A 13,620-nucleotide genomic window follows, 5' to 3' on the forward strand; every position below is an offset into this window, starting at 1 on the left:
CTGGCGCTTGATTCGGATGCGCTGGACGAGGCTGACTCGCTGCTGGCGCTGGCTGAGGAGGCGGTGGCGGAGGAGCTGACCGCGCTGGCGCTGGCGCTGGCGGTGGATGCGACGAGGGAGGCGGTGTTGGTGGCGCCTTGGACTTGGAAGCCGCCGCTGAAGTTGTAGTCGGTGGGGTTGGCGTCGTCGATGATCTGGACGTAGACTTGGCCGACAGGGACGTCGGCGGGGATGGTGAAGGTGGCGCTGCCCGTGTTGGGGATGTTTTCCGCGACGACGATGCCGTCGGTGGGTTGGATGTCGCCGCTTGTTTGGATCTTGATGGTTACGGTTCTGGATAGGGGCCTGTTAGTGTGGCAGGTCAATTGGAGGGCGCAGGTTTAATAACGCTCACCCGCTGGATGGGTTGTCCCAGCTCAGTGTCAGTGGTTGGCCGGCTTCGGCTTGGATGCCGGATGCCGGATTGTTGATGACATTGTTATTGCCGCCTTGCGCAGCGACGAGTGCGGCAAAGGCCAGAACGATTGGAACCCAGGGGCGCATGGTGATTGAAAGCTCGGAATTGGTATTGAGAATTGAATTATATGCAAGTTCTGAAGTAAGGTAATGTACAGTGGAAGCGAAGACGGTCTGAAAGTGAATGTACAGACGATGGGTGATGGAAAGAATGAATGACTAGATAGTAGGAAGAAATAACACGACTTGAGGAATCAAAACATCTCTCGTGGAAGTGAACGCGTTCATTTTCAGCGGACTTGGACCGGGAGGCCTTGGGGATGAAGCTAAGACAGGCCGATGCGCAAGCTGATCTCTTTTTTTGGTCCGTCGGTCCCATGCTGCCCCTTTTTTGTCATTCGCATCTACTACGTACCGTAACTAGTACGCCACCAAGCCCATCCATACTACTAGCTAGTTAGTTAGTGCGTAATATTAGATGACCTGCCATGGCAATAGAGTTTACCACGGACTCGTGCCTGGAGATTTGACGTGCGGGAAAACCAATAGTGAAGGCTTACCACTGGAGAGGGTGGTTGCATCGTGCTTGTCCTCGCGTGGTACGGAGTACTCGTGCAGCTCACTCGTGCAGCTCTTGGGGAGATGTGAGATGTGAGATGTGAGCGGGAAGTTGCCGGGCTTGACGATTACCAGAATCGGCTTCACGATGCACCCTGCTGGCCTCAGCCGTGCTTGGTGGTGATGTGACACAAGTTGAACCCGGGAATGATCTTCATGATGGGTACCACACTCACTCCCGTCCATATGGTTTAGTTACCTTTGGTACTTTGCATATTGCGGGCAAGGCAGTTGTTGGTTGCCAGATTGTCCAGCAATACGATGGAGTGATGATCTTGGTGCATTCATCTCCCGCTGGAGACTTTGCTCACTTCCTTCTTTGCAATAACATTTTCCTTGGTTTGGCATTGGCCTGCTTTGGAGACGGACGAAACCCTCGCACCCTCCGTACTGCGACTTGCTTGCTCCAGCAATCCAGTTGTTTGACTTGATTGAGCTGTTTGGATTTTGAACGCCAGCATTTCCACCTGCGGCGAGAATATGTGAGAACAAAGGACATTTCTGTCTGTGCCCTCTCTGTCTTGCTAGGAATCGGCGAAGGTCTGGATGTGACCCTCCTTGGAAAAGGGATCTGACATCTGCCACCTGGATCCAAAGGAAGGGAAGACGCAGAGAACCTGGATCAGATTTGTACTTGGTGGCATTTTGGCTAAAACATCATCGCTTCCTGCGTCTTACTACGCATGATGAAATGGTATAACAAGGTTCATTGCTTTACTCGATTCGGGCCTCAAGCTGTGCTTGGTATATGCGGGCCGACTTTCAAGTCACACCAGATGTTAACCCACCGCGGTAGACAGATTCTCACAGGCTGGGAATTGGCCTCTAGCGGATGAATGACAGGTCCACTCACCGCTTGACTGCATACACGGTTTCTCTGACCTGGGATGGGCAGTTGGTTCGGTCGCTATGCGGCCTTCCACGGCATTTTCGAGGTTCGGGACTTTGCACCCCCTTAATGAAGCGATTGATGGTAGGACTGTATCACCCACGATAATTGGCTGCCAGGCTGGCACTTCCTACGTAGTCAGGGGACTGGCGCCAGCTGCAGCAGCAATCAACGTTTTTGATGCAGCAAAATGAAGCATCCTCCGTGAATCCTCCGCATTGGGCACGCGAGAAGGAGTCATCTGCTGCCACGTGTTGGACACCTCGTATATCACATTAACTCCGTCGGCTAAATTTCAGGCCTCTGGCCTGGAAATAATGAAACGATAGAGCCCTGCCTGATAGTGTCAAAGCTCGACTGCTGGGGCGCTGGGGCGCTGGGGAGCCGATATGACTCGCTGGTAGATAGAATAGTGGATCGTCTTCTCCAGGTGTCGCAACCCCTGCTCTTGAGTCCACCGGTGTCTCGGGTAAAAGCGATCAAGATAGGACGATAACCCGCTGGAGCATACGTACTACGTAGTAATCTAGTCCAGAGGACATAGTACGAAAATCCCACGCGCTGATTGATCTATCTCGGAAATGGAACCGCCCAACGCTGTGATGACTGGTAGCTGGAGGCCCTTCGGCCATGCAGCGCCTCCAGACCAACTGTTGGCTAAGGAGTTAGCATGGCCTAGTGACCTACGAATACTTGCTGCATTGCCTACATGGACGACCGAGTCCGATGTCACGCTTAGGTATCAACTAAAGTGAGCGTGAGCACGTCAAGGAGGTGGGGCCCTGTCCGAGAAAGACAAAAGATGCTCTCGGGCCCTGTCACACCCTGACCCTTGGATCCTTTATGGTTGGTCAACCATGTCGATGGCGGCGATGGGCTGCATGGGGTTGAAATCCCTAAAGCAATAATTGCCTAAAGCAGCGCAATCTGGCTCTCCCGTCCTTCAAAGAACGAAGGATGTTGCAGTTGGACAAGGATTTCGAGCTGTGCATTTTGCAGGAGCAATCCGTTTCCAGCAATTGTGGAAAATGATATCCAGTGCATGCGCTGGCCTGCAAAGTCAAATGATAACCCAAGGACATGTCCCTCCAGATATTCTTTCAATTGTGACAGTCTTGTCCTACAACATCCGTGATGCCTCAAACGCCTCCTGTGAAAGATGCTTGATCCTCCCCATAGTATTCTCCTCCAAACTTGATTCTTGTTCTTGCCACTATTCATTGAGAGTCTGTCGAAACCCACCTTGTCCTTCAAGCTCCATGCCAAGCTGCCATCCTGACTCTGGGGGCATATTCGCCAGCCCTGATCAGCAACAATTTGGGCGGAAGAGAAGAAGGAAAGAAGAGAACTCGCCAACTTCTCAGGATGAGAGTGCCTGCTAGCAACATCTCGGAACAAGAATTCGAGGCCTTGCCTCCAACCCTACAACGCAAAGTGAGTTGTTTATTGTCTTCATCTTTTCCACGTCCAATGCAATTGCAGCGTTTCTGTCCTCCCCCCCCCCTTCCCCCTCCTCCTCATTGGCCAGAGGAATCATGCAGCGGTGCCCCCCCTCCTTCCCCTCACAAGGTCAGCCCAACAGACAATTGTATGCCCGCCTATACACAGTCGGCCGGGCCAGCCGCTTTGACAGCAAAATGAAGTCATGACAAAGAAACAAAGCCTGGGCAAGAAGTGAAAGCGTGATCAACACTGCGCTCCAATCTTTAGCCTACGGATAGCAAGGGAGCTTGCGCAGGAGATCTGGGATTGGCCAAGACAGGCGAGTCCTTTCAATGCAGTGGCTCAGGCACAAGCGATGAGAAACTATTGACACTTAGCTCCCCCCCCCCCAAATCGCTCTCCACTTTCTCACACAATGATGTCGAGGCTTAGTCAACCGGTCAACATGCGCCTCGCTATTGATATCGAGTCACCCCTACTATCTCCATTGGCCACAGACTGATAACTTGTCTGTCTTTTGCAGTACTTTTCAAGCCTGGAACGGTTACGATTAGCGCAGGATGGCGCATTCTCCCCACCGCTACGACCATCTACCTCGTCGTCTCGGAAAGATCGAACGATACTGCGCGCTGGTCTGGACCAAAAAAGACCACCCCTTCCTCTCCAGGAGAAACTCTCCTACCTCACGCGGCCGTCATCCCGAAGACGCCTACGCAAATCCAAGTCTACCAACACGCAGTATTTGGCATCTCAGATCGACGCAATATGGTTCTCCTCACTTCCGCAGAAGATACAACAGCGCCAGTTCACCCGCGAAGAGCAGGTCTTCCTGGCTGGAAATCGTGACGTCGTGATCCTGGACGGTTCCGACGAGGCATTGTACAGGTTGGGACGTCAGCCTAACAACTCATTGGGAAGTCTGCGCACGGATGCCACATTCCACAGCCGACAGAAGAATCACATAACAAACGCTGAGCCAGTTGATGATTCTACCGTCGACATGGACGATAATATCTATGATAGTTTTCGGTGGTTGGAGGAGGAGGACGACCTTGATCTTACGCTAGACAATTATCACAATGCCATCGTTAAGACCACTCACAACCCATTGACCGGAGATCGACGCGTACCTTCTCTTCGTCGCACCCTTTCTCTTACCTCGCTGAGGCCCCGCCGGAATTCTCTGTCCATCAAGCCACCGCTATCAAGCCATTCGACCATCGCACCGCTAGGTTCTGGCTGGGGAGCTCGACCATTGTCATCTATCCCTACCCCTCTTCAGCAGCCACAGTCATCTATCCCTGCCCCTCTTCAGCAGCCACAGTCTTCTGTCTCCTCCATCAAACCTTCGGCCCAATATTACCAAGACCCGGAAGCTCGTCTCAAGCTGCGGCTCTACCTTGCTTCGCCCCAGAACTTTGATGAGGCACTTGAGTTTGGTTTCCCTTCCTTGGAAAGCACAACGTCTGTGCAGCCACCTGTGCAGCCACCTGTGCAGCCACCTGTGCAGCCATCTATCCCCACCGATGACTGCAGGAGAACCGAGGAAGCCGAGCACAGTTTTCTGGATGATGCGGCATCATCATCGCCACTAGAAGAGGAGGATGATAGAGATGATGACATGTCCTTGACTGATATGGATAGCCCACAAACCCCTCAGGATACTGTTTTCCAACCTTCACGCCCATCGCAGAAGAATAGCTTGGACAGAAACGGTCCGTGGCGCCCGCACATCCTTCACAGCTCGCCTGAACTATATGCACAAGGTCCCCCCTGCGGACGTGAAATGACGCTACACATGACCTTGACCCGGCCAGATCTACGGACAGAAACGGATCTCAGGCAGATGCCAGCCTACAGCAATAGTCCTCTTAGATCAGGTAGTCTTTCTCTTTCAAAAGAAAGGCATCCTATTCAGAATCCCGTGCCAGAGGACCGGTCTAAGATGAAGAAATTGTGGAAGAAATTGACCAGCCGATGAATTACCTTTCTGCATTGCGGTTTTAGGAGTAAGGATTATGAAAAGACGATACCATTCGGGATTCTTAATTTCTGGGAGCGATAACTAGGCCTCGTTGCATCTTTTGCCATGGCGTACGGACTCTTGCATGCCTTGAGGAACCTGGCACTGTACTACCACTTTTAGATATAATAGGATGCGGAGAACGTCAGGAGAAGCGTCAGTGGACTCTCCAACACCAATGAAGAATTTATCACAATGGATGAGCTTAATACGTCCATAACAGCGCCTTTTCCTTTTGAACTAACCTCTAATCTTTTAGCTAAGCGGAAAATGTTGGTTCACTCTCCAGGCAGTCGAGTAGTTGAGTGGCCTCTGACCCAGCAAGCAGTAGTTACTACGGTATGTATTAGCAGGCCGCGCGGGTGGTCCAGCTTGATGTACGTAGTATGCATCTGCCTAGGGCTATTTTAAGAGATAGTTAGTTGAAGGCTCGGCCCCGGAAGTGAAGTGACGGGTGTGCATCCGCCTCCACTTACGGTAGCTCTCTAGTAATCTTAGGGAAGCTAATCTCGAGGCAACAGTGAACCTCAGCGCCTTGCAATTTACTTCTCATAATCATTTCTACCCATTCTCCAGTCTCTCTTGAGGCGGTACCATCTATCTCGCCATATGTTGCGAAGATGATATTTAGGTCCTTGACGGCGCCTGTGCTGCTGCTGACTACCGTGTCCCTTTTATCAGCACCATGGCAGAGCCTAGCGAAGAAGGACGCGCCCAGAATCACCTCCACCACCTTTGACCACCCTCTTCGGAGCATCTTCTATTTTGACGACTCGGACATTCTGTTGGGTCTCGATGCCGAGGATGAAAAGGTGTATCGATCTACCAATGCTGGCGAAGACTGGAAGGTTGTGGATGACGGTGGTGTAGAGCGAGCCTTCGATATATCTCCCCATCCGTACGACCGAGACCGAGCCTACATCATAGGAGTAGAGCATGCCCATTGGGTGACCACAGATCGGGGCGAGTCATGGCGCAAATTCGAAGCCGATGCTGTACCTTACAACTATCGACAGACCCTAGCCTTCCATGGTCGCGATCCTAAGAAGCTCATCTTTCAAGGTCACACCTGCGCTAATTGGGAGTGTAGAGATGTCGCATATTACACTGATGATGATTTCGAACATCTTCATGTACTCAGAGAAGGCAGCTTGGGGTGTAGCTGGGCCGTCAGCACTCCTCTATTCGGCATTGGCATTGAACCTGAAGTTGAAAATAGGATATTTTGCGTTGCTCGTGGGCTCTTTTCTCCCTGGTCAAGCGAGAACCGGCTGTTGGTCTCGGATGATTATTTCGAGTCTGAGGAAGAGGCTATGCTTGGAGGCTCAAGAGCAATTGGTGGTATCATCAATATGGCTCCTGTGAAGAAGTACTTGGTGGTCGCAGTTAGAGCCGAAGGGACGGACGAATTAGCACTTTACGTCTCCGACGACAGCAGTCAATGGCACCGGGCAGAATTCGGCAATCACAAAGTTCTGGAAGAAGCATACACCGTGCTGGAGAGCACGAACTACAGCATGCAAGTAGACGTGATGGGCATGGGTGAGACGGGGACCCTCTTCACATCTAATTCGAACGGCACTTATTTCACCAAGAATATCGAGCACACAAATCGAGGTCCCCGGGGGTACGTGGATTTTGAAAAGATCACTGGAATCCAAGGTATTGTTATTGTAAACGTGGTAGACAATTGGGAGGATGTTGAAAAGAAAGGAGCGGAGAAGCATATCACAAGCAAGATCAGCTTCGACGATGGCCGCACCTTTCAGGATTTAACGGTAGGGAGCAAGCGACTTCACCTTCACTCCGTGACAAACCCCTCCACCTCCGGCAGAGTTTTTTCTAGTCCCGCTCCTGGTATGGTTATGGGTGTTGGCAATACTGGAAAGCGCCTCCAGGACTACAAGGAAGGCAACCTATATGTCTCGGACGATGCCGGGTTGACATGGAAGGAAGCTCTTGAGGGCGCCCATAAATACGAGTTTGGCGACCAAGGAGCTGTAATTGTGGCAATTGACGACCAGGACACAACGAAGGAAGTGAAATATTCGCTCAATCACGGGAAAGACTGGGCCAAAGCAGATCTCGGCGAAAAGATTCGAGCAAAGCTATTAACTACTGTTCCCGATTCCACCAGTCTCAAATTTCTTCTTGAAGCCACCAAGGAAGATGACTGGTACCTTTTCGTGATCGACTTCGAGGGCCTTCATGAGCGCAAATGCAAGGAAGACGACTTCGAGAAATGGCCTGCACGGCTTGGTGAGGATGGTGACCCCAGTTGCATTATGGGGCATAAACAATTCTATCGGAGACGGATGGCGGACGCTGACTGTTTCGTGGCTGAGGAATTCAAGGACCCCTTGCCACAGACTGAGCCTTGCAAATGTTCAAGAGAAGACTTTGAGTGTGATTTTAATTACATTCGAAGTGAAGATCAGACCGAGTGTGTGCCTGCTGTGCCTCTCATACCTCCTGCTGGCGAATGCAAGAATTCTGAAGACACCTTCACCGCTAGCTCCGGATTCAGGCTCATTCCAGGAGATGACTGCGAAAGGAAAGGCGGAGAAGAGCTTGACAAGGAGGTAAAAAGACCTTGCTCAGGTAGCAAGAAGGCCCCTGCGTCCGGGGAAATCACTCACGAAACGACAACCTTTGGGTCAACCCAGTTTAGCGAATGGCACTACCTCGAACGAACGCAGTCAAGTTCTGGTGACGATGAATCAGTCATTATGCGTACTGCTGATGGCAAGGTTTTCCTGACCAAGGACCACGGAAAGACATGGCTAGAAATCCTCAAAGGAGAAAAAATCACTTCTATCGCTCCGCACCAATACTTCAACGACGCAATCTTCTTCCTCACAGAAGGTAAAAAGGTTTTTTATTCACTCGAGCGAGGAGACAATTTGCAAGATCTTGAGGCTCCTGCGCCTCCACATCCAGACCTACGGACACTGCACTTTCACCCGGATTACAAAGACTCCTTACTCTGGACTGGACCAAAGGACTGTGGCACGAAGACATGTGGCGCCACATATCATACTGAAAACCGGCACGAATGGAGCCTTCTCCTTCAAGCAGTTAAGAAGTGTGAATTTATCCAACGGGAAGGCCGAGCATCTCAGGAAGACGATAAAAATCTGGTCTTCTGTGAGCAATACAAGAACGAGAACCCCAGCAACTCTCTACAACTAGTGTCAAGCACAAGTTGGTTCAAGGATAGGAAAGTGCACTTTGATGACATCCTCGACTTTGCAACCATGTCAGAGTTCATCATTGTGGCAGCTAAGACCGAAGACCACAAGTTCTTGAAGGTCGACGCCAGTGTCGACGGCCGCGTCTTTGCACCAGCAGAATTTCCACCCAATTTCCAGGTCGAACATGAGCAAGCTTACACGGTCCTCGATAGTTCAACACACGCCGTCTTCCTACATGTCACAGTCAACAACGAGAAGAACCAAGAGTACGGGTCAATCATCAAATCCAACAGCAACGGCACCTCTTATTCGCTCTCTTTGCGCCACGTCAATCGTGACGAGGTGGGTTTTGTTGACTTTGAGAAGATGCAAGGGATTGAAGGAGTAGCAATGGTGAATGTTATTGACAATGTGAAGGATGTAGAGTCTGGGAAGGACAAGAAATTGAAGTCTATGATCACGCATAATGACGGCGCGGAGTGGACGCTCATTCCGCCACCTGCGAAAGATATGGATGGAAACAAGTTTGGCTGCGTGGAGAAGGCTGATACTGCCAGCGAGAAGTGTTCGCTGCACATTCACTCCTACACAGAACGCTACGACAAGCATGCCACCTTCTCCTCCCCGTCAGCTATTGGTCTTATGCTCGCCGTAGGAAACGTGGGCGACCACCTCACTCCCAAAGATAGTGATGACACATATACCTTCATCACACGCGATGGTGGCATCACGTGGAACGCGATCAGAAAGGGCAGCTACTTATGGGAATATGGCGATCAGGGAAGCATTATCGTTATTTGTGACCAAGCCAAAGCCACGAACGTGGTATATTATACGCTTGATGAGGGTAAGACATGGGCGGAGTACCAATTCTCCGATACTGAGATGGACACGTACCAGATCAGCACAACCCCTTCTGACAACAGTCGAAACTTCCTTCTTTGGGGCAGATTTGAGGGCAGCGACAAGGTTTCGACAGTGAACCTTGATTTCACTGGTCTGAAAGAACGCCAAAGACAGTGTGTTCTGAAGGACTCGTCGCCGGAAGAAGATGATTACGAGCTGTGGGAACCTAAGCATCCACTACAAGAAGGGAACTGTCTCTTTGGACACGTGGCGCAGTACCATCGCAAGCGACTTGATAGGGAATGCTACAATGGATTCAAAACCGAAGGATTGCACAACATTGCCAAGAACTGCTCTTGTACAAGACAGGACTTTGAATGGTAAGACAGCGATCCCCGGTTCATCGGCGATATATTGGCTAACCACTTAATAGTGATTACAACTACGAGCGCCTAGGCGATGGTACCTGTCAGCTAGTTCCTGGTCTCCAACCAGCCGATCATGCTCTTGTTTGCAAAGAAGACCCTAGACAAATCGAATATTTTGAACCCACTGGCTATCGTCGAATACCGCTCACCACGTGCCAGGGTGGCAATGAATTTGATAAGCTCAGATCACGGCCATGCCCTGGTCATGAAGCTGACTATGACGAAAAACATGGCATAAGCGGACTAGGCTTGTTCTTTGCCATCCTTGTTCCTTTCGTGGCAGCTGGAGCCATTGGCTATTATGCTTGGACGAATTGGCGGCACAAGCTGAGTGGCTTTGGTCAGATCAGACTTGGTGAGGGTGGCGCACCATCCACCTTCACTGATAGAGACAGCCCTCTGATCACTGTCCCTATTGCTATCATTGCTGGCACATGGGCAGTGGCCAAAGCTACTCCACTACTCGTCATGAGTTTGTGGCGGAGTGCGAAGGGATATCTGCCTGTTGGCAGTGGCAGTTCAGGTGGTTGGATGGGACGATCGCATGCACCATATACGAGCCGAAGCGCCTTTTCAGCACGGAGGCAGGATTACAGCCATGTGGTGGCGGATGAAGATGAACTTCTTGGAGATGATCTGGACGATGGAGAGGAGGCGTAAAGCCCTCGTGCTCCTCGTTCTACGTGCGCTCTTTCAGATAGATCTGTACACCAATCTCAAGTACGCATTGGACCTTGTATAGGTATAGTACTCGTATGACCAAGCCAATACAGGCGTGGGAAGAATCTGCCATCTTCCGGATCGTAAGCGGGTCCTCCTGGAACTGTTGGGTAGTTAGCATAAATTCGGCTGTCTATCCGTCTATTCGTCTATCTGTCTATTTGATCATCATGGCCAACAAGTACTACAGTCACTGTGCAAAAGTATCCGACCAAACCCACAAACACACCAAAAGGTGCACTTTTTAACAATGAATAAAAACTTTAGCTAGGCGACAACTAGATATTTAAAAAGTTGTGAATTATTGAAAATTAGTAGATTAATCCTTTATTAATAGAAATTTTTGTCTCAAAACTCGTAGATTTTGAAAAGAAGAATTAAGAAGTAGAGTAATCCAAAATTCTAACAAAATTTGTATGGGACTCCATACAATTTTTTCTTCTTTTTGGAAAGTTTGACTTGAAACTTGTTCTATTGAATATCTAGATATTTTATAAGAAAATTTTGTATTTATGAATAAATATTTGATTAATTCTAAATTTATATTAAATTTAAAATCTAGTAGTTGACGCCTAGCTAAAGTTGCTATAACTATTTCAAAAAGTCGTCTTTTTGGTGTGGTTCCACACAAATTTTGAAGTTGGCCGGATACTTTTGCACTAGTACTGTAAGTACTCCGTAGTAAACAAACCCCTAAGATGTAAATGTCTTGGCAACGACTGCACTTGGCGCTCCGTTGACACAGCTCCGGGCGGGCCTGGAGGAGCTACAAAGCTTCAAATCTGAAAAAGCTACCTCGTAGTTAATTCACAGACTCTAAACTCTCTGCACCCTCGCCTAGCCATATTATCCTCATCGACAGCAAGCCTCCGTCTTCTGCTTCGCCCTGCGCATTACACAATCCCCCGTTCATCCAGGATTCGCAGCGTTCTCTTCTACATCTGCAACCATGGTGCTGGAGGCGACGATGATAATGTACTTATATTCTTGCGCCTATCCTTTACGACTTCCTCTATTCCGGGTGCTAATGAATACATCCTGTGCAGAGTGGACAATAGCGAAAGTAGCAGAAATGGCGACTACCTGTACGTCTCAACTCTCTTGGTACCTGTCCATCCAACATCTAATCTGGTCCCCTCCGATCGAGATAACTTTTTCCCACTACCGTGACTAACACACGTCCCAACCCTCTATAGGCCCACCCGTTTCGGCGCGCAATCCGAAGCGGTCAACATGATCTTCAACGCCAAAACGGGCGCCAACCCGGAGTCCTCGGTCGGACTGATGACGATGGGAGGGAAAGGACCCGAGGTGCTGGTCACGCTGACGACGGATATCGGGAAGGTATTGGACGGATTGCATCGCACGCGGATCTGGGGGGAGGGACATCTGAGTACGGGGGTGCAGGTGGCGGGGGTGAGTTTCACCACTTCTTTCTCTACTTCTGCCGTGTCATTACCATGCGGAGGAAAGGGGGGAGGAAGACGCATTAAGAAGGGAACCCTAAGCTGATCTTTTCGGTCTATGCGCGGCAGTTGGCGCTCAAACACCGCCAAAACAAATCCCAACGCCAACGCATCATCGTCTTCACCTGCTCGCCGATCGCCGACGACGAGAAATCTCTGATCAAGCTGGCCAAGCGCATGAAGAAAAATACCATCTCGGTTGATTTCATCGCCTTTGGGGATCTGGAATCCGACACCAAGACGAAGTTGGAGGCCTTCAACGAGAATGTAAAAGGAGGGGAGGGGAGCCATCTCGTGATTGTGCCGCCCGGACCGAACCTGCTCAGCGATGTGTTACTGACTAGTCCGATACTGGCTGGTGAGGGCGGCGGAGCGGGTGGCAGTGGCGGAGAGAATGGTGTGCCTGGCTCTGGGGAAGGCGGTGCGGCAGGCGGAGCGGCGGCGGCCGGCGGACCCGGATTCGACTTCGGGATTGATCCTAGCGTGGATCCCGAGTTGGCCATGGCGCTGAGGATGAGCATGGAGGAAGAAACCAATCGGTTGGAGAGGCAGAGGCGGGAGCGCGAAGAGGCAGAACAGAAAGAGAAACAGGAGAAGGAGAGGCTGGAGGGCATCCCGGAGGAGGGTGGAGCTGCGCAGGCGCAGCCGCAGACGCAGACGCAGGGCGAGCCGAGTACTGGCTCTGGTGGGGGAGAAGCTTCGGGGGACGGGGGAGAAAAGAAAGAGGGAGGAGAAGACAAGAAGGATGGAGGGCCTGATGCTGCTGCTGGAGCTGGGGTCCCAGATGCAGATAAGATGGATACGGCATAGAAATCTGCTTGGGAGACGGCGGGCGAGTTTAGCGCTCGCAGTGCTCTCAGCTTTCAGCCTGACTTCTTCGATGTATCATGGTTGGCAAAGGCACTGGCATGCATAGCGGGCGTTTTATTCTTCTTATAGACATTGCTGAAGAGCGAGCCGCACTAAATCTCCCCCATTTCAATGCTTGCGCGCTTCTGCTCTGATTTCCGTCTCACCGGCCTCCCGAGTGAGGTCTAGACTATCCAAGTGGTCCCACTCCGCCCAACCGAGCTCCCTCGCGTCATGCATGGCAGATTCTTTCTCGTCTTGGTGATGCGTAATGGCTGGCTTGCGCTACAGATTTCTTTGTACTCAAGGCTGGCACGAGACGGGACAGAGATCCAAGGGTCTTTTGGGGGATATGGCTTTCCCTTCCATGTCCTGATGATGGATAGGTCGACGGGGTGGTATGTCGCATGTTTGCAGGCTGTCGTGAATGGGCACTATGGGCTTCTTGACATCGTAGGACGAGTTTCGGAGTGGCCGTTCTCATTCAATTTTGGCTCGGATGGCGTATCGCGGTGGCCGGGGTCGAATCCTTATAGTTTGGCGGCTGACCATTATCATCACTGCGCTCCAGCCGCTGGCTAGGCGAGGACCATTATAGATTTTCACCTTCTCTCCGCGATTGAGCCCTGCCCATTGGCCATATACCTACCCGGAGACATCTGCCAAAGGGTTCCTTTTCAATTCGTTC

General features: G+C 50.9%; 4 protein-coding genes across 4 annotated transcripts in view; 3 read left to right on the top strand and 1 right to left on the bottom strand.

Annotated features, from left to right (window-relative positions):
• EPUS_05654 (uncharacterized protein) overlaps positions 1–543 on the bottom strand; it is a gene marked incomplete at both ends in the record, with an annotated part of 1,021 nt that extends 478 nt beyond the window's left edge. Inside the window, 2 exons of the mRNA XM_007807675.1 lie at positions 81–345; positions 395–543. Coding sequence (XP_007805866.1) covers positions 81–345; positions 395–543 — 414 coding nt within the window. The remainder of the gene's footprint in view (positions 1–80; positions 346–394) is intronic.
• A 2,785-nt stretch (positions 544–3,328) lies between these two features.
• On the top strand, positions 3,329–5,387 carry EPUS_05655 (uncharacterized protein; the record flags this gene model as incomplete). The annotated part of the gene is made up of 2 exons (XM_007807676.1): positions 3,329–3,397; positions 3,930–5,387. 2 exons carry the CDS (start codon positions 3,329–3,331, stop codon positions 5,385–5,387), a joined length of 1,527 nt encoding a protein of 508 aa, XP_007805867.1.
• A 662-nt stretch (positions 5,388–6,049) lies between these two features.
• On the top strand, positions 6,050–10,557 carry EPUS_05656 (Vacuolar protein sorting/targeting protein 10; the record flags this gene model as incomplete). Its single annotated transcript, XM_007807677.1, has 2 exons — positions 6,050–9,849; positions 9,903–10,557. The coding sequence occupies 2 exons, from the start codon at positions 6,050–6,052 to the stop codon at positions 10,555–10,557; spliced, it is 4,455 nt and encodes a 1,484-aa protein (XP_007805868.1).
• Positions 10,558–11,566: 1,009 nt separating this feature from the next.
• EPUS_05657 (uncharacterized protein) lies at positions 11,567–12,893 on the top strand (the record flags this gene model as incomplete). The annotated part of the gene is made up of 4 exons (XM_007807678.1): positions 11,567–11,592; positions 11,664–11,702; positions 11,814–12,033; positions 12,153–12,893. The coding sequence occupies 4 exons, from the start codon at positions 11,567–11,569 to the stop codon at positions 12,891–12,893; spliced, it is 1,026 nt and encodes a 341-aa protein (XP_007805869.1).
• Between the last annotated feature and the right edge of the window lie 727 nt (positions 12,894–13,620).

This window comes from Endocarpon pusillum (assembly GCF_000464535.1).
Source record: "Endocarpon pusillum Z07020 unplaced genomic scaffold scaffold7183, whole genome shotgun sequence".
Lineage (NCBI taxonomy): Eukaryota > Fungi > Ascomycota > Eurotiomycetes > Verrucariales > Verrucariaceae > Endocarpon > Endocarpon pusillum.